At 42.0% G+C, this 24,531-nt stretch overlaps 2 protein-coding genes across 2 annotated transcripts in view; both read right to left on the reverse strand.

The window, feature by feature from the left end:
• Positions 1-9,355, reverse strand: part of LOC111959087 (gamma-aminobutyric acid type B receptor subunit 1-like) — a 46,774-nt gene extending 37,419 nt beyond the window's left edge. Inside the window, 2 exon segments of the mRNA XM_023980517.2 lie at positions 4,400-4,560; positions 9,338-9,355. Coding sequence (XP_023836285.2) covers positions 4,400-4,525 — 126 coding nt within the window. The 5' untranslated portion in view covers positions 4,526-4,560; positions 9,338-9,355.
• A 3,747-nt stretch (positions 9,356-13,102) lies between these two features.
• On the reverse strand, positions 13,103-23,107 carry LOC139023703 (gamma-aminobutyric acid type B receptor subunit 1-like). The gene is made up of 5 exons (XM_070437355.1): positions 22,792-23,107; positions 17,667-17,759; positions 17,348-17,412; positions 16,611-16,749; positions 13,103-13,424 (listed from the first exon to the last, which is right to left on the reverse strand). The coding sequence occupies exons 2-5, from the start codon at positions 17,743-17,745 to the stop codon at positions 13,192-13,194; spliced, it is 516 nt and encodes a 171-aa protein (XP_070293456.1). The 5' UTR covers positions 17,746-17,759; positions 22,792-23,107; the 3' UTR covers positions 13,103-13,191.
• Positions 23,108-24,531: the final 1,424 nt, after the last annotated feature.

Genomic DNA, 24,531 nt, shown 5'->3' on the forward strand with positions numbered 1-24,531 from the left:
GCGTCAGAGTTAGCATTACTACGATACTTCCAGCATCCAATCTATCCGCCCATGAGACTTTGATGAGAAACCAATCTCACAGAAAGAATAGGAGAAGAAGCCACATATGCTGATCTGCTTTATTCTCTTGAATTGCATTTCAGATTGAATAATATAAAAGAAGTGTGAATATATAAGAGGACGAGAGGGATCTTATGTCTTATCTCAAGTCACTGTGGATTTCTAAATCTCCCCCCAGTAATTAAATCTGGAGTACCACTTGAGTCATGGCGTTAAATGGTGCATACATGAATTTGATACACACGTGTGTGCGGGCGTGCATGTGGACCATGTGGACATATTAATCATTTTGGTCCCTGATTGAGTCCTATTATGTTCCAGCCGCCAATTAAAGGGGGAAGTGCGAGATTTTTTAATTTTATTTAAGACTTATTTTACCAGGCAAGTTGACTGAGAACACTCTCATTTACAGCAACGACCTGGGGGATAGTTACAGGAGAAAGGAGGGGGGATGAAGGAGCCAATAAAAAGCTGGGGATGATTAGGTGGCCATGGTGGTATGAGGACCAGATTAGGAATTTATCCAGGACACCGGGGTTAACATCCCTACTCTTACGATAAGTGCCAGGGGATCTTTTAGAGACCACAGAGAGTCAGGATACCCGTTTAACRTCCCATCCGAAAGACGGCACCCCTACACAGAGAGCACCTCATCACGCCATTTCTCTACCTCTGGCTCCCTCCACCACAGTTAATAATTGATCAAAGTTATCAGTCTCCGCTTTGATATAACCATGGCAACGGTCTAGAGGGTGAGTGGTGTGTCTGTGTATAGATCTCAATGTGCTGTAAATAGTCTAATGTTCTCTCCCTATACTGCCACCCAAGCAAACAAGCAGCGATCTACCCATATAGATAGATAGAGATATGCTGCATTACAAATAAACGGTGTCAGTGTTGACATTCATCTACAGTAAAGTCTTCTTAATATTTCAGTATTCAGTGTCTAATTATGTAATGGTATATTTGATGAGTCATCTTTTTCCAAGGCAAGCAGATCACACTTTAAAAGCTTCACTTGAACTATTGTGACCTTAAAATGAACACATTCTATTATTGAACATCATTATACATTCAAGCCCAGACCACTGTGTGAGCATTTCTTCATATTTGATATCCCAACCCTAGATACTATAAAGCAATTAGGAAGACAAACAATTGGATGATGTTGAAGCATATTTCTAAATCTCATGCTCAAACAGAGTGTGAGGTATGATTGTCTGTCTTCTACTTGACCCCAAAAAGATGTTGATTGGATAATAACTGAAAGTAAAAAGCATCCGCATTTAATTCCATCTCCTATAATTTCACTCTTAATGCCATAAACTGTTCATTAATATTTCAGCCAGGTGTGAAGCGTTCACAATCCACTGATTGTTAAAGTGATCATCAAACCCAACTGTAATTAGCAATAACTGTACACTAACACGCACTTTCAGGCTACTTTCAAGAAAATGTCACTGTCTGACGTGTTCATTGATTTGGTTCTAGTCCTGTATTGGTCTGTCACAAAGATGTAAATCTATTGGTTTGTCAAAACAAAAAGAGAACCATAAATCAACCAATGGGTGAGATTAATCTCATAAATTCCAGAATTCTAAATTTGAGAATATATTGTATTCTATGGCAAGTACCATTGATTCACAAAGCTGTTTCAAGTTAAATAATATGTATAGACAGTATATTTCATATGTCCACAGCCTAACTTCATGTTCTGTATATGATTTTCAAACCCTGAATYTYAACATGCACACATCTACCATATCTATTGATCCAAATTCTTATCTAATTGAAAGGAGAAAAACAAGAAGCCTGTTTGTTTCAATGGTAACTGTGTTGCCATGCCAACTTTCCTCTCCTCTCCCCTCTTCCCTATTCTTTACAATGGGATTCCATTGCAGAGCCTTTTACACCAATCRGAACAAAGTGAGCACGGCTCCCTAACCAGTCACAGCACAGTTAACTGTTTCATGCCTGTGTGCTGTATGCCCGGGTGTAGTGGAGGCATCTGTCCTGTAGTATGATTGATATGGAAACCCAGTGGGAAGGATGGCTGTGTGTTAAAGCTAATGACGAAGTGGGAGGCAAAAACTGGGCCAGAAACAGTGGGAGACATATAGATGCGTAGTGAGTGAAGAGTGCTGACATTTGAAAATGCCTATATGATGAATGATTGATGTGAAACAAGCAGCGGGTGTTTTGTTCATTTAATAACATAAATATTTGGCTCTATCATTTTCTGGTTAGTAACTGGAGCTTAGTGGTCAGCTAGTGGTCAAATGGGACAGTGACGGTCAGTGACGGTCAGCTAGTGGTCAAATGGGTCAGTGACGGTCAGCTAGTGGTCAAATGGGACAGTGACGGTCAGTGACGGTCAGCTAGTGGTCAAATGGGACAGTGACAGTCAGTGACAGTCAGCTATATGTGACATCTTATCCCGAGGAGACCTCTGCAGTGGCATTCTGTCCACTGAAGAAATGTCCCCTGTGCTTTGACACATAGACATTGGTCTTGACACATAGACATTGGTCTTGACATATAGACATTGGTCTTGACACATAGACATTGGTCTTGACATATAGACATTGGTCTTGACACATAGACAAGACATTGGTCTTGACACATAGACATTAGGTCTTAGACATCATAGACATTGGGTCTTGGACACAATAGGTCCATTGGTCTTGACACATAGACATTGGTCTTGACACAATAGCCATTGGTCTTGGACACATAGACATTGGTCTGACACATAGACATGGTCTTGACACATAGACTGGTCTTGACGACAAGACCTTGGTCTTGACACCATAACATTGGGTCTTGACACATAGCCATTGGTCTTGACACATAGCCATTGGTCTTGACACATAGCCATTGGTCTTGACATATAGACATTGGTCTTGACACATAGCATTGGTCTTGACACATAGACATTGGTCTTGACACATAGACATTGGTCCTGACACATAGCCATTGGTCTTGACACATAGACATTGGTCCTTGACACATAGCATTGGTCTTGGACATATAGACATTGGTCTTGAACATAGACATTGGTCCTGACATAGTTGGTCTGACACATAGACATTGGTCCTGACACATCGCACATTGGTCTTGACACATAGACATGGTCTTGACACATAGACATTGGTCTTGACACATAGACATTGGTTGACAAAATAACAAGACTTGGTCTTGACACATAGGCATTGGTCTTGACAACATAGAACATTGGTCTTGACACATATACATGGTCTTGAAACCATAGCCATTTGGTCTTGACACAGTAGCCATTGGTCTTGAACATAGACATTGAGGTCTTGACACATGACATTAGGTCTTGGACACTATAGGCCATTGGTCTTTGACACATAGACATTGGTATTGACACATAGACATTGGTCTTGACACATAGGGATTGGTCTTGACACAGACATTGGTCTTGACACATAGGGATTGGTCTTGACACAGACATTGGTCTTGACACATAGGGATTGGTCTTTTTTATTTTTAAGACACATAACCACCTAGCAGCCAGCTGATGCTTTGTGGTTGTCCAGCTTCATCGTGGAAGTTCACTTTTTCCTATACCTGCACTGACGCTGAATTGCAGCAAGCCAATATCAGTGTCTGACTTGGATTAGTTTAGTTTATCGTCCACCACCACTGAAATCGGGGAGGGGACTGTGGATCGGTCTCTGTCCATTCGTACATTAGCCACATGAGATATCTCAGTCAGCACTMTGCCGATTTTGACGACATTTTGGCCAATGCTGCATCTTGCCATAGAGATCCAGCATTTACAAAATGACACTGATTGGCCAAAAGCGGGAGCTATGGTAATTAACTGAAATGTGTTAGTTGGGAGTGATATCTCAATTGGCCCAAGGGGGGCGCTGCATTGTTTGTGGGGGATGACATGTTTACTGTTGCCTTGTTTTTTTTWATTAAATGGGCAACTGTGCAACAATTCTAAAAGGGGTAATATAATATGGTTTTTGGTACATAACTCCCTTGACAGTATTAAATAAGTATGCTGCTTAGTTGTTACATTATTGCACCCACCTGCTACAAGGGTAATGCATTCAAAGAAGTATGCCTGCTGGAAATCAATATCATGTTGGCATGTTTTAACAATGTATAGACATGTAAAAAAGAAAGGCTGTAACTGAAATAGAAATGAACTGTTCATGTATTCCATATATCATATATCAATTACATTTCAACTGGTCTAGAGCCTTGTGAAAAAACAAGATAAAGTTTTATTATCTTCTGCTTATGTGACTTCCACTTTTTAAACACAACAATTGATCTATTTGATCCAACATCTACTCACCATACTGTCATAGTATATCAACTCCAGTTCGTAATCCGGCAGAATATCCGTCCGGTTGTTCACCAGATCCAAAGCCATCTGCGCAGAGGGGAGACATGCTTGGCCGCCCGGCCAACCGCCGCTCATGGGGAAGAGAGCTCCGATGTAGAGTTTCTTCTTGCCTAGGGACGGGCACGGCCAGGAGAGGAAAAGTAAGGTGAGCGATGCTCGAAGTGCAATATGACCGGACGCGACACTCGATAACTGCCGCAGACTTTTTCCAATTACCGCCATGGTCAGGTAAATGAAATTGGAGCAATATCCGAATGTTGCAGTGGAGTTGGGATCGTATTAGAATAATAGGAGATTGTGTTGTAATTAAAGTTTAGAGAGCCTTGAGGTGAATTTGCAATGAATCGCAATAGCATTTCATTGAAGAACTTAGTTCTCTCCAAAAAGTGGATTCACGTGTTCGCCTCGCTAACAGACAGTTTAAGATTGTTCGCCAATGATAGAAATAGCCTAGCTCGCCTGCTCTTTCGATTATTTCAGTGGACGAATCGTTTCGACTGATCATTTGTCAGTGCAGAGGCGGATGATATACAACGCAAATAGTTCATGTTTTTATCAACGTTGAATGTTGGTTTTATAAATAGGGTATAACTTGTTTGGAAACCACGTTTGCCTCTTTTTGTCGTTCAGCAGGCAGAGTTCAATAATTCCAAAACCTAAGATGAAGTGTCCAATTAATTGGATCCAGCAAATAAATTGAATGGTTTTATTCAAGTGCTGTAAAAGCTAATGAGGCAAGATAGTTTCCCCTTCCGTCGCGATGGAGAATATTAGACAGACATTAAAATAATTATAGTCCGTTATTTATAATGATTCATAATCGCCATGATTTTGCACCGAAAGGTATGCGTGCGCGACCAGTCCAGACGGCAGAAAACGAGCTCCGGATTGCGAATAACGTTTGAATTGTTCTTATTCTCTGGTTAATAAAAGCAAATCGCACTGTGCGTAATTTCGGGATTTTAAAATAATCTGTCCGTGCAACGACCCGTATTTCCAATTGTAGAGGATGAAACGGAATGAGACGCGAAAGGTATATCATCCACTGCAGCAGAGGCTATGTGTGTGCGTGTGTGTGTGCATGCGTGTATGAGCGAGGACAACTCTGATGATATTTGCTAGTCGGTGAATGTGTAGAGACATCGAGAGAGCAAGTGAGAGAGGGGGGGGGTTGAGGGGGCACTATAAACTGCAGTGCCTATTTACCAACTTTTGAATTGTGTGCGTGTGCGCGCGCGCGCATGCGTGTGCCTGTTTACCAACTTTTGAATTGTGTGTGTGTGTGTGTGTGAGCGTGAGCGTGTGCGTGTGTGTGCATGTGTGTGTGTGTGAGCAACACCTAGATTCTAAAATCAAAGAAGTTTGCAGCACCTAGTTTCTACAATCAAATAGTATTGGCATACTATCACTCTCTAATTAATATTTTGTGAGCAATAGATTATTCAAATAAATATATAATAACTATGTTAACTTTACCTGGGAAAATAGAGGGTAAACTGATAGAAGCCAAATCGATTCTCAACCACAACAATGCCTCACATGCTTCTCAGTTCTGTCTCAATAACCAATGAAAGGACATTCATTCACACACCCACAAGCCAATAGAAAGAAAGACAATTAAATGCCTCAAGGGCTACTTTGAGAAATCAGCAAAAGCAGTGGACCAGTCAGTGCATCACTCTCCAGGCTCTTCTTTTCCCTTCATCTAAGCTGACCTGGAGTCAGTCTGTGTGATGTATAGCCAAGGGCTGCTACTGTACAGGCTACAGCATACCTGCTGTTTGAACCGTCTGTCCACTTTAAAGCCTCCTCTCATTTCCCGTTAATCAGCCAATGCAGCACTGTCCAAATCSCAAATGCCTCCCTATTCCCTATAAAATAGAGCTCTGGTCAAAAGTAGTGTACTATAAATAATAGGGTGCAATTTGGGACGGAGGCCACCGTTTCACTGTCAGCTCTGAGACAGGGCTCTCATACCCCCAGCAGGCCAATATCCATAACAGAATTAGAACCAGCTATAATAGAATTATAGAATTAGTCAGTAATGCTACCCTCCCATGACTACACCTCTTCCACGGCTAAAATGTAACACCTGACTCATTGGCAACAGCTACTGGCACTCTGGGGACTAGAGAGTAAAGCCAATGCTATACATGCATTCCACCTTTGCTGAACAATTAGGCTGGTTTTAGGTTCTCTATGTAATATCACTGTAGAAATACTCKTATTGTGCACATTGGGATAGATTGTGTGATGGAGAAATAGCCACCTTCCTTCCTACACCTCAATACGATTACAGTGGAGTGGACTTACTACTGAATTGCATCTGAATACAGTAATAGTCAATAGCAGACCCAAAGCTACTAACTGTTATTCAGTATACTTGGCACAGGTGGCAATTCAACTCACAACCCTTGTGTTTGGCCAGTCAGAGAGGCACGAGCATGAGCAAATGTTCCAAGCCGCTCTAAACCCGCTGAGCGCATCTGTAGGGACCTACAATGATCGATAGTACTCCTCTCTCTCTCTCTGACTGAGGACTAGACTGCTGCTCATGCTCTCGTGACGGGTACTCTAGCGTGACTCTCATGGCTCTCTCTCGTCTACGATCTCTCTGCGTCTCTAATTGGAACAACTTAAACCTTCCGCAATCTGCGTCATCTCTGCTCTCTCTCTCTCTCCTCTTGCTCTCGAATCTCTCTGCATGAGACTGTACTGCATCTGCTCTACATATCTGCTCTGCTCTCTCTCTCTCTCTCTCTACCTGCCTTCTACTTCGACGAGACGAAGGATCACCCGACCTACGTCCTGCAGCCATCCTTGCATTCTACTCGAGCCTAACTCGCTTCCCTGATCGGATAGACCTGCTGCCCCGGCCTCGGCTTTCTTTACGTCGAGCAACACCCCTCACCAGCCGACCTTGACCTTCGCCGCTCTCTCCGTCGTGAGCGCACCTCCTCTCAATTTCCTCCCCCGAATCTTCTTCTGCTGGAGGCTCCTCTCCTCTGACCTCGTCTCGATGCTCTCTTATTTACTCGCCTTCTTGTCTCACTGGTCTCCGAGAGTCTCTCTTCTGCGTCTCCTTCTCTCGTTCCTCTTTGGAGTAATCTCTACTCCGTCGTCTGCCCTCATCTGACAGCTCCTCGAGCCCCTCTTCGCTCGTCTCTCTAATCTCGTTCTCTCTCTTCTCTCTCTCTCTCTCTCTCCTCTCTCTCTCTCTCTCTCTCTCGCTCTCTCTCTCTCTCATAGATCACCTGTTCTGAAGGCTTTGCAGCATGCCATGTATTTTCACACCTGATATTTAAATGCGATTCCATTATGCGGCCGTCTATATGCCAGCAAACACTGAACAACACATAATGGGCCGACATTTGTCACGACAAGAGCACTGTGCAAAAAAATGAACTGTTTGAATAGACGGTATGTCAAATAATACAATGCTAGTTCCAGATACTGCAACTCTCAATTGGATTGCATCGTACAGTTTACTTAAAGGGGCAATCTGCAATTCAAACAAAAACAAAATCAAAGTGGTCACCTCGCCACTGGTTTTGGTAAATAACTGAGGGATGGGGCTGGAGAAATGTAACCACTCTCAAATTCATAGACAGAGCTGTGAATGCAGGGACTGACTGTCCATGATTGTACAATCATCGTTTTATGTTTTTAAGCTATACAGTGTTTGTTTACAATTGCATTGTTTATAAATATTGGAGTAAAACAAGATAATACTGTATTTTGGGTTCTGATGTAGTATGACCTTTATAAGTGATAATTCTTCAATAATCAATAGAATCCATGTACTGTATAAATCCAAAAGTGGATGTAGCAACTACAGATTGCCCCTTTAACTCTGGTTAAATAATCTCCTCCTTATAAGGCACATCGTTGAAGAAAAGCTTCAAATTAAATCACGCTGCAGATTGTAATTTTACGGTGCACACCTCCACCCACACCTCCACCTCCACCCACACACACACACACACAGAGGCTTGGGTGTTAACCTTTACCCAGCTAAGAAGACAGTAAGTGGGTGTTGATACCACACTGAGTGAAAAGTAGAATGAAGAGAGAGAGAATGAAAGAGAGAAAGAGAGAGTGAGAGAGAGTGAATGAGAGAGAAAAGGAGAGAGAGAGAGTGAATGAGAGATAACAGGAGAGAGTAAGTCTGGTTCACATTTCATGGAGATTTTGGAAGAAAATGTGCTTTCTGTGCACCGATAGGACAGGTTGGCGCAGGAGAAGACTAAGTTGAAATGAGTGCGTAATGTTGTTGTTAATGGTTGATAATAATCATGAAATAATGATAAGTGAAAATCTGAGTCTTACCCTTGTATCTTACGACAGGCATATAACAGGTAGCCTCTTTAAGGAAGCAATCATCTTTAACAAAACTGACAAACAAATAATAATCTTGTCAACGCCACAAGGACAACAATTTAACTATAGCATATTTTGTGTAATTTCTACTCTTGGCAGGTAGCCTAGTGGTTAGAGTGTTGGGCCAGTAACCGGAAGGTTGCTGGATCAAATCCCTGAGCTGTCTTTCTGCCTCTGAGCAAGGCAGTTAACCCACTGTTCCCCGGGCACCGTGGATGTCGATTAAGGCAGCCCCCCGCACCTCTTTGATTCAGAGGGGTTGGGTTAAATGCGGAAGACACATTTCAGTTGAATACATTCAGTTGGACAAATGACTAGGTATCCCCCTAATTCTAATCAGTTTAAATCCTTCACCAGCAGAATTACTGGTCAGCATAAGGCACCATGCTCAGAAATGATGTACTACTGCCCTCTTGTGCTTAACAGAAGCATTACAACTTTTTGCAACATTTGTTTCACTGAGCTTTGACATTGATAGACAACCCAACCAAAACCAATCTCTCTTACCTTTGTAGTTTCTGTCATCTGTGGCAAGCAAATAGAAAAGGCAAAATTACATTTGTTAATAGTCAAAATGATTTGGTGACTGGTAGCGTATGTAAATGCAACACTAACACTGTGTGATGTTTGTGAATTGTTTCATTCTTCATGGATTGATGCACTATACGTGTTACTCACTACACATGTACAGTACTCCATGCTCCTTAAATTAACATCAGTATGTAGGCTACTTTTACTGTATTTTTACTTTTACTGTCTGTATACCCTGTGGAAGTGATGGCCACTTCCGCTTTTCTTTTGATTTATTTCACCTTTATTTAACCAGGTAGGCCAGTTGAGAACAAGTTCTCATTTACAACTGCGACCGGGCCAAGATAAAGCAAAGCAGTGCGACAAAAAACAACAACACAGAGTTACACATAAACAAACGTACAGTCAATAACACAATATACAAATCTATATACAGTGTAGTGTGTGCAAATGGCGTGAGGAGGTAAGGCAATAAAAAGGCCAATAGTAGCGAAGTAATTACAATTTAGAAAATTAACACTGGAGTGATAGATGTGCAGATGATGATGTGCAAGTAGAAATACTGGTGTGCAAAAGAGCAAAAATAAGTAAATATAAACAATATGGGGATGAGGTAGGCAGTTGGATGGACTATTTACAGATGGGCTGTGTACAGCTGCAGCGATCGGTAAGCTGCTCTGACAGCTGACGCTTAAAGTTAGTGAGGGAGATATAAGTCTCCAACTTCAGCGATTTTTGCAATTCGTTCCAGTCATTGGCAGCAGAGAACTGTAAGGAAAGGCGGCCAAAGGGGGTGTTGGCTTTAGGGATGACCAGTGAGATATACCTGTTGGAGCGTGTGCTACGGGTGGGTGTTGTTATGGTGACCAGTGAGCTGACATAAGGCGGAGCTTCACCTAGCAAAGACTTATAGATGACCTGGAGCCAGTGGGTCTGGCAACGAATATGTAGCGAAGGCCAGCCGACGAGAGCATACAGGTCGCAGTGGTGGGTAGTATATGGAGCTTTGGTGACAGAACAGATGGCACTGTGATAGACTGCATCCAGTTTGTTGAGTAGAGTGTTGGAGGCTATTTTGTAAATGATATCGCCGAAGTCGAGGATCGGTAGGATAGTCAGTTTTACGAAGGTATGTTTGGCAGCGTGAGTGAAGGAGGCTTTGTTGCGAAATAGGAATCCGATTCTAGATTTAATTTTGGATTGGAGATACTTAATATGAGTCTGGAAGGAGAGTTTACAGTCTAGCCAGACACCTAGGTATTGTTAGTTGTCCACATATTCTAAGTCAGAACTGTCCAGAGTAGTGATGCTAGTCGGGCGGGCGGGTGCGGGCAGCGATTGGTTGAAGAGCATGCATTTAGTTTTACTAGCGTTTAAGAGCAGTTGGAGGCCACAGAAGGAGTGTTGTATGGCTTTGAAGCTCGTTTAGAGGTCTGTTAACACAGTGTCCAAAGAAGGGCCAGATGTATACAGAATGGTGTCGTCTGCGTAGAGGTGGATCAAGGAATCACCCGCAGCACGAGCGACATCATTGATATATACAGAGAAAAGAGTCGGCACGAGAATTGAACACTGTGGTACCCCCATAGAAACTGCCAGAGGTCCGGACAACAGGCCCTCCGATTTGACACACTGAACTCTATCTGAGAAGTAGTTGGTGAACCAGGCGAGGCAGTCATTTGAGAAACCAAGTCTGCCGATAAGAATACAGTGATTGACAGAGTCGAAAGCCTTGGCCAGATCGATGAAGACGGCTGCACAGTACTGTCTTTTATCGATGGCGGTTATGATATCGTTTAGTACCTTGAGCGTGGCTGAGGTGCACCCGTGACCAGCTTGGAAACCGGATTGCACAGCAGAGAAGGTACGGTGGGATTCGAAATGGTCAGTGATCTGTTTGTTAACTTGGCTTTCGAAGACTTTAGAAAGGCAGGGCAGGATGTATATAGGTCTGTAACAGTTTGGGTCTAGAATGTCACCCCCTTTGAAGAGGGGGATGACCGTGGCACCTTTCCAATCTTTAGGAATCTCGGACGATACGAAAGAGAGGTTGAACAGACTAGTAATAGGGGTTGCAACAATGGCGGCGGATAATTTTAGAAAGAGAGGGTCCAGATTGTCTAGCCCAGCTGATTTGTACAGGTCCAGGTTTTGCAGCTCATGTCCCAAAATCTCTTGAATGGGCTTCAAGATTATATCATAAAATTCAGGAAAACGCAGTCATTTAATATATATACACTACCAGTCAAAAGTTGACACACCGACTCATTCCATTTTTTCTATTTTCTGCAATGTAGAATAATAATGAAGACATCAAAACTATGAAATAACACATGGAATCATGTTGTAACCAAAAAAGTGTTAAACAAATCAAAATATATTTTATATTTGAGATTCTTCAAAGTAGCCCCCCTTTGCCTTGATGAGAGCTTTGCATACTCTTGGCGATAAGGACGATAAGAACCAGTTAGTTACAGGCCGTCTAATGTTTTATATCTTATATTACGCAGGTTTTTTTTGCCAGCCAGTACTTTTTGAAAATGAAAACAATATTTAAAATAAATGGAGACCTGCAAGCTTTCGAAATAGAGAAATATACAGCTGATCGGTGGGAGATGTAGTTCATGTGTGTAGTTCAAATGAGATGGTTGTAAATTCTCGGCTTCGTGCTTCTTCTTCGGCGTCAAATACGTTGAAGTACATTCATACCAAAGTACATATACGTTTGAACAAATATGAAGCCCATTCTTAGCCTACAACACGAGAACACAGATGTAAAATTGATGTCACTTTCATAGGGTATTACACAATCATTCACAATTATTCATAAAATATGGCTTGTGTCCACCAGGTGGCAGTACTATAACTCTCTGTTTAAGACAAGTACACAGAACAGGGGGGTGAATGTCAATTGTATTTCCTGGATTTCTCGCATCCTCCGTTCTTGTCTCCTTCTCAAAATGAGGTGAGGAACCTCTGATCTTCTCCGCCGTTGTGTTTTGAGATGGAGGCAAGGAGAGAGGATGCAAGGAGTCAAGGAAATACAATTAACATTCATCCAAAGAAGCTGACACACCTATGATTTGCACACAAAACAAAGCATATACACCATTGTAGAATACATGCATGGACACACAACTATATTGACAATATATCAATGTACACTGAGTGTACAAAACATTAGGAGCACCTGCTCTTTCCATGACATAGACTGACCAGGTGAATCCAGGTGGAAGCTATGATCCCTTATATATGGAACGCTTTCGACACCTTGTAGAGTCCATGTCACGACAAAYTGAGGCTGTTCTGASAGAAAAAGGKKTGCAACTCAATATTAGGAAGWTRTTCCTAATGTTTTGTACACTCAGCGTATATTGGTTTGTCTATGTATGTTTCCATGGAGTATATGTGTTGTTTCTCCCTTTCGAAGCTAAACCAAAGCATTTAATATCAACACCAACATCACAAATGAATAACAGGAATAGATTGGGATTCCATTCCGCACTTACAGAGGCAGACAGGTTTGGGTGAGTCCCATTTGCCCAGCTTGGTGCAGTGTGTGATGTTCCTGCCCTCCAGCATGAAGCCAGCATGGCAGCTGTAGTGCAGCACGGTGCCCTCCACCGGTGGCCCAGGGGGCTTCAGGGCCACCCTCCCATTCCTGTCTCTTATACACATCTAGATGTGTATAAGAGACAGATATTAGGAAGATGTTCCTAATGTTTTGTACACTCAGCGTATATTGGTTTGTCTATGTATGTTTCCATGGAGTATATGTGTTGTTTCTCCCTTTCGAAGCTAAACCAAAGCATTTAATATCAACACCAACATCACAAATGAATAACAGGAATAGATTGGGATTCCATTCCGCACTTACAGAGGCAGACAGGTTTGGGTGAGTCCCATTTGCCCAGCTTGGTGCAGTGTGTGATGTTCCTGCCCTCCAGCATGAAGCCAGCATGGCAGCTGTAGTGCAGCACGGTGCCCTCCACCGGTGGCCCAGGGGGCTTCAGCGCCACCCTCCCATTCTCCAGGGACGTCCACACACGAGGGCACAGCAGCACTGGGAGAGAGATGGGCAGAGTAGTGGGAGGAAGGTTAGTGGGAATGACAGCAGTCATATTTACAAGACATGTACTAACTGCCAGTGTGTTTCTGCTCTCTTGCCAACTCCTTACGGAACATATATGGCATGACAATTCTATAAGGAGTTGGCAGGAGAGCAGAAAACAGACTCTGGCACCCAGGCTACTAAGGTACAGTGTTCATTTTGGCAGCTTTTTTCTATTTCGTTTTAGTCTTCAAAAATATTTCAATCACATTTTAGTAATTTACTTCTTTGTTAGTTTTAGTTATTATCAGTTGACAAAAAAATCTGGACAATTTTTGTTTAGTTTTAGTCACATTCATTTTAGTTAGTGCATTTCTTTCCAATTAAATAATGAATACACCACGTGGCCAAAAGTATGTGGACACCTGCTCGTCGAACATCTCATTCCAAAATCATGGGCATTAATATGGAGTTGGTCCCCCCTTTGCTGCTATAACAGCCTCCACGTTTCTGGGAAGGCTTTCAACTAGATGTTGGAACATTGCTGCGGGGACTTGCTTCCATTCAGCCGCAGGTGCATTAGTGAGGTCGGGCACGGAATTTGAGCGATTAGGCCTGGCTTGCAGTCGGCGTTCCAATTCATCCCAAAGCTGTTCGATGGGGTTGCGATCAGGGCTCTGAGCAAGCCAATCAAGTTCTTCCACATCAGTCTCGACAAACCATTTCTGTATGGACCTCGCTTTGTGCGCAGAGGGTATTGTCATGCTGAAACAGGAAAGGGCCTTCCCCAAACTGTTGCCACAAGGTTGGAAGCATAGAATCGTCTAGAATGTCATTATATGCTGTAGCGTTAAGATTTCCCTTCACTGGAACTAAGGGGCCTAGCCCGAACCATGAAAAACAGCCCTAGACCATTATTCCTCCTCCACCAAACTTTAAGTTGGCACTATGCATTGGAACTGGTAGCGTTCCCCTGGCATCCGCCAAACCCAAATTAGTCCGTCGGACTGCCAGATGGTAAAGTGTGGTTCATCACTCCAGAGAACGCATTTCCACCGCTCCAAAGTCCAATGGCAGCAAGTTTTACACCACTCCAGCCGAGGCTTGGCATTGCGCATGGTGATCTTAGGCTTGTGTGCGGCTGCTCGGCACTTACAGTTGACCGGGGCATCTCTAGCAGGGCAGAAATATGACGAACTGAATTGTTGAAAAGTTGGCATCCTATGACGGTGCCATGTTGGAATGTTGCTGAGCTCTTCAGTAAGGCCATTCTACTGCCAATGTTCTATGGAGATTACATGGCTGTGTGCTCGATTTTATTCACCTGTCAGCAACGGGTGTGGCTGAAATAGCCGAATCCCCTCATTTGAAGGGGTGTCCACATACTTTTGTATATATAATGTATTTACCTCTTACTTCCATCATGTGCACATTCAGCTAGACTTGTCCAACTAGGCCTACTATCCCCTAATATAGCTGGCACACTGCTATTGCGGCCGATTGTAACCAAATGTCAGCCATGATTTACCATATAAGCTACGAAGTGTCTTGTTTTGCACACTTTGTACAAAATAATAAAATGCAGTACTACAGGATATTTCTTAACGTGGCTCTTTATTAGCTAGCTATAACTGGCATGTTCACGTATCTACAACTGACATGACCAAACCATCTGGTTGGTCTTAACCGATCAAAGCACAGTATGATACGACAGTAAAATGCATCCAATTATAATTCAGTATGTTTACACATATGAATATTACACCTTGGCTACAGGTTAAACAATTTATCTATACAGCTCTTTTCTCCCAATCATTCCCATTGGATGGGGGTAAATAACAGCGATTCTTTTAAAAGGGGGAGAATCTGAGCTTTCCAACAATGCCAGAATTATTACTGTACTCCTAACCTTGTCTACAGGCTCCAATTGCTGACGCATAGAGCCTGGTAACAGTGGGGACCGTTTGGGATTTACTGAGTGACATGATAATCAATTCAAATTCTGAGCGAATCACACGACTATGAGGAGTGGCTCCAAATCGAGGCAGAAAAGTTTTGTTATGGTGCATCACATATCGCCGTTCATGCTAATAGCTAGCCAGCGTAACTCTGCTAGCCGTCCGGTAACACGATGTCACTGAATGCTGTTTATACACTTCAGATATAGCAGACTCTGGAATATCCATATTGCACGAGCTAACCGAGTTCTCTTTGTTGCCCCCGGATGCAGCACACTTAGAGGGAGGTTCTAAGGGTTGCGCTAGATGGTGATGGGCTGAGAGATCAGCCAATTAAAACCAGTGGTTGTTTCGTCCGCTCCTGCCATAGGCTTCCTGTCAAGTCCCGTTCTGAGGCGTTCGGGAAACCAGATGGTTCGACAGAAAGAGAGCCAGGCGGTCGGCTAATACTCCTAATACTCAGCAAATAGCATTAATATTTCCCATCTGAAATACACTGCGCTCACATTTGCTGACCATGAGAGCATCAACACAGATGAAGAACAGTGCACATGGGAAAATAGAGCTTCCAATCTGATGTGATCAAAGCAAAAATAGTCTACATTGAAATAAGAGAGATTAAACATGATTGTTTCTCGTTAAGGTTAGTTACAATTGAAGTGTCCTGGCCTGCTGGCTATGCATCATTTTTTATTTTAAATGACTGACTGAAGTGACATGTGTGGGAGAGCTGGGCAGATCAGCTCAATCAGACCATGCAACTGAAAGACGTTCATTCTGCCAAAGACAGGATTGCATTACATATTCTGCAAAGGCATGCATATTTATGAATTTATGATTGGAAAGAACAGATGAAAGGGAGCTTCATGTCAATTTGAATGTCCATTTGTCTCATGTGGAATTCTCATATCGTTACATTTTCATCAACTGAAATGAAAATTAATTTGTTACCATTTTCTGTTTTTTTATGGCTTCTCGTTATCGTCATTCGTTTTCGTCAGGAAAAATAGGTTGTTGACAAATATTTTGTCATAGTTATTGTTGATGAAATGAGCACTAAGTTACAGAGCAGAGTGGCACACAATAATCAATTACACATCAAAGATATGTTTAAGTAGTAGCAGTGATATAGTCTAGTCAATCCAGGAATTCACTCTGACAGGCATTGAAGAGGGAATTTACCCTTAGAGTGACAATGAAGTCAAACAGGTAGGCTGTAAATAGTGTAGAGAGTACTTACAACATCTGCTGTGCAGTGTGATGTCGGTCCATGTGCCGTTGGGAAGGCACTTCCTGACCTTAGGGCCCACTATGACCCTGTTCCCCCTGCAGATGTACTCTATCTCGTAGTCCACTGGTAGGATCTGCACATTGCGGATCTGCACACAGAAATAGATGACGTAGATTGATGTTTAGCTATGTCTTTAAATATGTACATCACCTGACTAATGAGTCATTTTTCCTGTAGGCTTCAATGCATTGCTATGATTAGGACAACAACAACATAGTAGACACTAGATATGGCCATGCTAGAGAGAACCAAAGGGCCGATTACGTCAGAATTGACAAAAATTGACATATGAGCTATTTCTACTTTATCTAGGGTTGGATATGATTAAAGGTAGTACTGATAGTACTGTGATAGTAGTGATAGTACTGTGATAGTAGTGATAGTACTGTGGTAGGAGTAATAGTACTGTGATAGTAGTGATAGTACTGTGATAACAGTGGTAGTACACTCTTAGAAAAAAGGGTTCCAAACGGGTTCTTCGGTTGCCCCCACAGAAGAGCCCTTTTTGGTTCCAGGTATAACTCTTTTGGGTTCCTTGTAGAAATCCCTGTGAAAAGAGTTTTACCTGGAACCAAAAAGGGTTCTTCAAAGGGTTCTCCTATAGAGACAGCCGAAGAACCCTTTAAGGTTCTAGATAGCACCTTTTCTTCTAAGAGTGTACTGTGATGGTATTGAGAGTACTGTACCTGTTCTTGTGTCAGGCCTCTGTAGCGGATGCCTCCGTCTCTGGGAGGACGGATGATGGCACAGCCTAAACAGGAGACGAGAGAAAGACATGATGATTGGAAGAATAATCACTTACAGTAGTCTACATTACAGTCATGAGATATGTTACACTCCAATTATAATCATCACTCCATCTAACGCCTTCCTCCATAAATTCAACAACATTGTGATGAGGCTCCATTTAGGTCATTTTGCAATCTCCACGGTTTTTCTAACTGCTAACACACTTACACAAACACAAGTTGCATGCACATGTACACACATAAACACAATGATTACCTCCAGTTGTTGAATTATGCATGGCCACAACAAGAGATGGCAGAGCATACAGAATTATAAGAAACAATAGCTGTGCCATTTCTGGATCTGGATCTGGGGAGAGAGAGAGAGAGAGAGAGAAAGAGAGAGAGAGAAAGAAAGAAAGAAAGAAAGAAAGAAAGAAAGAAAGAAAGAAAGAGAGGGAGGGAGGGAGAGAGGGGAAAAGATAGAGGCAGAGAGAGAGAGAGATGGAGAGAGAGAGGGAGGGAGAGGGAGAGAGAGAGAGAGAGAGAGGAAGAAAGAGAGGGAGAGACTAAAGGATTAAATAAGAAGATAATGAAAGTAAGCGACAGAGAGGGAAGGTAGTTATAAACAGCCTTTACACAGTAGTACAGTCGTTATATTGTAACAAAAACCTCAAGTTCATTGGAGGAACCAACATTCATAATTGGACAGTCTTATCAAACACATACACTACAGGTAAAACATTTTAGAACACCTACTCATTCAGGGGGTTTTCTTTATTTTTACTATTTTCTGCATTGTAGAATAGTAGTGAAGACATCAAAACTATGAAATAACACATATGGAATCATGTAGTAACCCAAAAAGTGTTGAACAAATCAAAATATATTTTACATTTGAGATTCTTCAAATAGCCACCCTTTGCCTTCACATGTAAAAAGGGCTTTATAAATATATTTGATTAATGACAGCTTTGCACACTCTCAACCAGCTTCACCTGGAATTCTTTTCCAACAGTCTTGAAAGAATTCCCACATACAGTGGGGAGAACAAGTATTTGATACACTGCCGATTTTGCAGGTTTTCCTACTTACAAAGCATGTAGAGGTCTGTAATTTTTATCATAGGTACACTTCAACAGTGAGAGACGGAATCTAAAACAAAAATCCAGAAAATCACATTGTATGATTTTTAAGTAATTAATTTGCATTTTATTGCATGACATAAGTACTTGAAACATCAGAAAAGCAGTACTTAATATTTGGTACAGAAACCTTTGTTTGCAATTACAGAGATCATACGTTTCCTGTAGTTCTTGACCAGGTTTGCACACACTGCAGCAGAGATTTTGGCCCACTCCTCCATACAGACCTTCTCCAGATCCTTCAGGTTTCGGGCTGTCGCTGGGCAATCCAACTTTCAGCTCCCTCAAAGATTTTCTATTGGGTTCAGGTCTGGAGACTGGCTAGGCCACTCCAGGACCTTGAGATGCTTCTTACGGAGCACTCCTTAGTTGCCCTGGGTGTGTTTCGGGTCGTTGTCATGCTGGAAGACCCAGCCACGACCCATCTTCAAAGCTCTTACTGAGGGAAGGAGGTTGTTGGCCAAGATCTCGCGACACATGGCCCCATCCATCCTCCCTCAATACGGTGCAGTCGTCTGTCCCCTTTGCCGAAAAGCATCCCCAAAGATGATGTTTCCACCTCCATGCTTCACGGTTGGGATGGTGTTCTTGGGTTGTACTCATCCTTCTTCTTCCTCCAAACACGGCGAGTGGAGTTTAGACCAAAAAGCTCTATTTTTGTCTCATCAGACCACATGACCTTCTCCCATTCATCCTCTGGATCATCCAGAAGGTCATTGGCAAACTTCAGATGGGCCTGGACCTGCGCTGCTTGAGCAGGGGGACCTTGCGTGCGCTGCAGGATTTTAATCCATGACGGCGTAGTGTGTTACTAATGGTTTTCTTTGAGACTGTGGTCCCAGCTCTCTTCAGGTCATTGACCAAGTCCTGCCATGTAGTTCTGGGCTGATCCCTCACCTTCCTCGATCATTGATGCCCCACGAGGTAAGATCTTGCATGGAGCCCCAGACCGAGGGTGATTGACCGTCATCTTGAACTTCTTCCATTTTCTAATAATTGCGCCAACAGTTGTTGCTTCTCACCAAGCTGCTTGCCTATTGTCCTGTAGCCCATCCAGCCTTGTGCAGGTCTACAATTTTATCCCTGATGTCTTACACAGCTCTCTGGTCTTGGTCATTGTGGAGAGGTTGGAGTCTGTTTGATTGAGTGTGTGGACAGGTGTCTTTTATACAGGTACAAGTTCAAACAGGTGCAGTTAATACAGGTAATGAGTGGAGAACAGGAGGGCTTCTTAAGAAAAACTAACAGGTCTATGAGGTAGCCGGGAATTCTTACTGGTTGGTAGGTGATCAAATACTTCTGTCATGCAATAAAATGCAAATGAATTACTTAAAAATCATACAATGTGATTTTCTGGATTTTTGTTTTAGATTTCGTCTCTCACAGTTGAAGTGTACCTATGATAAAAAATTACAGACCTCTACATGCTTTGTAAGTAGGAAAACCTGCAAAATCRGCAGTGTATCAAATACTTGTTCTCCCCACTGTATGCTTGTTGGCTGCTTTTCCTTCATTCTACGGTCCGACTCATCCCAAACCATCTCAATTTGGTTGACGTCAGGGGATTGTAGTGGCCAGGTCATCTGATGCAGCACTCCATCCCTCTCCTTCTTGGTAAAATAGGCCTTACACAGGCTGGAGGTGTGTTGGGTCATTGTCCTGTTGAAAAATAAATGATAGTCCGACTAAGCCCAAACCAGATGGGATGGCGTATTGCTGCAGAATGCTGTGGTAGCCATGCTGGTTAAGTGTGCTTTGAATTCTAAACAAATCACAGACAGTGTCACCAGCAAAGCACCCCGACACCATAACACCTCCTCCCCCATGCTCTACGGGGGGAAATACACATGCGGAGATCATCCGTTCACCCACACCGTGTCTCACAAAGATATGGTGATTGGAACCAAAAATCTCCAATTTGGACTCCAGACCAAAGGACAAATTTCCACCAGTCTAATGTCCATTGCTCGTATTTCTTGGCCCAAGCAAGTCTCTTCTTCTTATTGGTGTCCTTTAGTAGTGGTTTCTTTGCAGCAATTCAACCATGAAGGCCTGATTCACACAGTCTCCTCTGAACAGTTGATGTTGAGATGTGTCCAGTTATGATGGACTGTCGTTTCTCTTTGCTTATTTGAGCTGTTCTTGCCATAATATGGACTTGGTCTTTTACCAAATAGGGCTATCTTCTGTATACCCCCCCTACCTTGTCACAACACAACTGGTTCCCTCAAACGCATTAAGAAGGAAAGAAATTCCACAAATTAACATTTAAGAAGGCACACCTGTTAATTGAAATGCATTCCAGGTGACTACCTCATGAAGCTGGTTGAGAGAATGCCAAGAGTGTGTAAATCTGTCATCAAGGCAAATGGTGGCTACTTTGAAGAATCTCAAATATAAAATATATTTTGATTTGTTGAAAACTTCTTTGGTTACTACATGATTCCATATGTGTTCTTTTCATAGTTTTGATGTCTTCACTATTATTCTACAATGTAGAAAATAGTAAAATTAAAGAAAACCCTTGAATGAGTAGGTGTTCTAAAACTTTTGACCGGTAGTGTAATTCATAACCATTGACAAGGACAACCCAGATGATCATCTAAACCAGTGACCAAACAACAACATACACCAACCTTCATATGTACACTATTCATCTAGKAACAAAAACCTCACCTACAGCAGTTCAGTGAGTAGTACACCTGCCACTAAAGACCAGTGTGTTAGTTGTTACTAATATGTACTGGCTCCATGCGCTATAGTGAGACAGTATGAGAGCAGAACTCACTCTGCCATAACCCTTTGCATAATGGAGTGGGGTAGGTCAAGACCGCTCACTCATTCCAACAGTGTGCTTTCAGTGCTAACACAGCCGACACAGCAGCCATACGAGTGTGTACTAAAGTATAAATACACCTAAATATAGCCACTCGTTTGAAGTGCTGAATAATGAATGCAACTTCATCATGTTGTCATACACAGAGATGGAGAGAGAGAGAGAGAGAGAGAGAGAGGAGAGAAAGAGGGAGAGATAGAGAGAGGAACAAAGCTCCACAGTGAGACAGATGGTGGGAAGGAAGGGAAGGGTAGTGGAGGAAGACAGACAGAATCTGTTGGATACTTCATTAGCATTATGGTGAATTTATAGAGCACTAACAAGAGCATGCAGGAGGAGACAGACACGGAGAGAAAGAGAAAGAGAGAAAAGGTGGGAAATGCAACGAAAAGTATGTGTGAGACAGAGACACAGAGAGAGAGAGAGAGAGAGCGAGAGAGGGACAACACAGTGGGAGACACTCCTCACATACTGAGATACATAAAAGCAAACTGTGTGAGCGTCGTATGGATCAGACAGCTTAAAATATATCAAGCTAGCCAGCTTCATAAATATTATGGTAATGTCAGTGGCCTATATTAAATCAACAAGCTGTGCCGTAGCTTTAGGTGCAGCAAAATGAATTGCAGCACCATGGACAGCGGATGTATCTGAACAAAAGATTCCAACTGGAACGAGCATAGAAAAACAGATATTTCAGGACCATGGACAGCACCCACGGCATCACAGATACGTATCTAAGCCAGAGACCAGAACGGCGAAACACAACATTTCATCCAAGAGATGTAGTTTATTTATTATTAATAAGCAAGCCACATTTGATATGCTATTAGAAAAATGCTAAAGCGATGAAAAAATWGCCATATGTTTACAATGGTGCGCAGGTGGATTTAAACATCGAGACACGTTCACTGGACTGATATCGCCTACAAACGCTTTAAATGAGGGTCGCTCTTAGGGTGCTACCATCAGTAGGCTACTGGTAGTTGCTGGTCCGTGTTGACACGGCCGGGAATCCTTGACGGCCTATCGAAGATGGCCAGCCCTATATCCGTTTGCAGAATTCAGATTTGAGAAGTTCAGATTTCATGTCAATTTTAGCATGCCATTCATTCCCATCGCCTAAAAACATTAACTGAAAATGTGCAAAATATATCTAAAGATAAACTCACGTCATTAATAGGTAGGACTGTGTGTTATATTATGCTACGATATAATTAAAAAAACAATGTAAAGTCGTTCCTGCTTGGCGAAACCTGTCATTTACGAGAATACAAATTACAAAGGCTAGAGTAGACCTGTCATCTGAATACAAATATAATACAGTCAAATATATGCAAGCTTGATTCATTAGAATTATGCACGATTGTTTAGGTTGCATACTGAGTAAGAGATTGTAGCATGTAATCATGTGTACTTACAAATACTTTCAACGCGCCCAATAAAGATGCCCGTATGTCCGTCGGTTGCGACTCGTTTGGGAACACCCAAATGTCGAGTTATTTGGTAAAATGTGCTTCTTTGCAACGTATTGTATGGCTATGTTTTTATGGCTATAAATGTGCAATCCGGTCCCCATGCATAGGCTATACATTGAATGTCAAAMACAACCGTATTAATCAGTCTATTGCCATCTACTTCAATTTCGCACTATATACCCGCACTATATACAATCGCTTCCCCATGTACGACGAAACACCGAATCCTCACACTCTCTCCTTTTTTTCTCTCTCAATACAATCCAGCTAATTCACGACGTCATGATGGAGAGACGTACGTAGGTAGGTAGGCCTACCGTGCGTAAAATTCATTTTCTCACGCATACATCTCCTTTTCCAAGATGCATGTTGAGGTATTGGCCCACGCCAGCAAATCGTGATCATGTCAAATCTAAGAGATTTTTAATTTTATGATAAGCGTTATGGAGTTATCCTAATCGGTAAGTATTTATAGGCAATAAGCAACATGGAAGATTCCCAATATATGCAATTTAAGCCAGTATTAAGCCTTTGTAAAGCCTTCAGATCCTATGTCAATAAAGCAGGAATAAGTCGTTGTTACAACGTTGACCTCTATTTTCAGCTTTAGTAAAACCAGAGATGTTCTTATAATACAGGCTTTGGTACCCATCTCCCTCACCCTCCTCTCTGACATCTATTCTGAGAGCACCCGACTCCTTCATATTTATATCCCCGTTGAATAATTGAAGCAGGGGGATAAAAGATAACTCATCTCTTTTCCTGTCTCCTCACAACTCTCTCTTTTTCTGCAAACCCCACATTCTCCTCCTCTTCTAAATCTGAAATGTAGTATCACATCCTCATCCTTAGATAGTGTTGAAGTACAGTATGAAGTAGAAGACATATTGCGAAATACAATATATTGGGTCTAAAAATGGCAACAAAATAAATCAAGATTCCTCTTATTTTATTGTTTAACTGTTCGATATTGCATACATGTAAATAACAACAGTGAACTGTACTATATAGCTGGGTGACATCACACTACTGCACCACTTTATGAATAAATAGAGAGGAAGACAAACGGACAATGATTGAAGGGTTGAAAGCATAAAAATACAATTGCTAGTCATTCTATTTCTATGGTTGAGAGCATGAGGGGAAGAGATGGATATATTGGAAGTATGTAAAGAGCGGGACAGACGGAGGTCAAATCAGGAATACAGCAGATAACCAGCATTAAATAAAATCCCTTTAAAATAACTATACAAAGACCTTCAAATAAATCTGTACATTTCATTATTTTCTCTATAAATGTTGTAATTATACACAAACTTACATTTAATCTATTGAATACATTTCTTGTACCATCCACTTTGCCAAAGCAGTACACTGACAACATATTCAAATTAATAAAAATAAAAAATAGAACAAGTCTAGACAAAACAGTGTCAGGATGACAGTGTCATAGATTATTCAAATTAATCATATGGTCAAAAGCATGTCCTTCATGGGAGTATTTCTCAACTGTTGACCACAGTTTAATACTGTATACACAGATTTGAACAGTATGCTGTTGCAGCCAGTGCTGTGCTGTCTATGTTTGCGTCGTACTGTGTCAAGGGCAAGGCACATTTCAGTTTACGACCCAGGTGGCTCTAAAGAAACAATATATTGGGAAATTATTATATTTAAAAAATA

Source organism: Salvelinus sp. IW2-2015, linkage group LG35 (assembly GCF_002910315.2).
Source record: "Salvelinus sp. IW2-2015 linkage group LG35, ASM291031v2, whole genome shotgun sequence".
Lineage (NCBI taxonomy): Eukaryota > Metazoa > Chordata > Actinopteri > Salmoniformes > Salmonidae > Salvelinus > Salvelinus sp. IW2-2015.

Bases quoted from the DNA above. Each gene is read 5' to 3' on its own strand.
- LOC139023703 (XM_070437355.1), bottom strand. From the start codon at position 17,745: ATGGCACAGCTATTGTTTCTTATAATTCTGTATGCTCTGCCATCTCTT. The intron at 16,750-17,347 runs GTACAGTACTCT...TTCTGTGTGCAG, and splicing joins GAGGCCTGACACAAGAACAG to ATCCGCAATGTGCAGATCCT. The intron at 13,425-16,610 runs GTAAGTACTCTC...TCTCTCTCCCAG, and splicing joins CACACTGCACAGCAGATGTT to TGCTGCTGTGCCCTCGTGTG.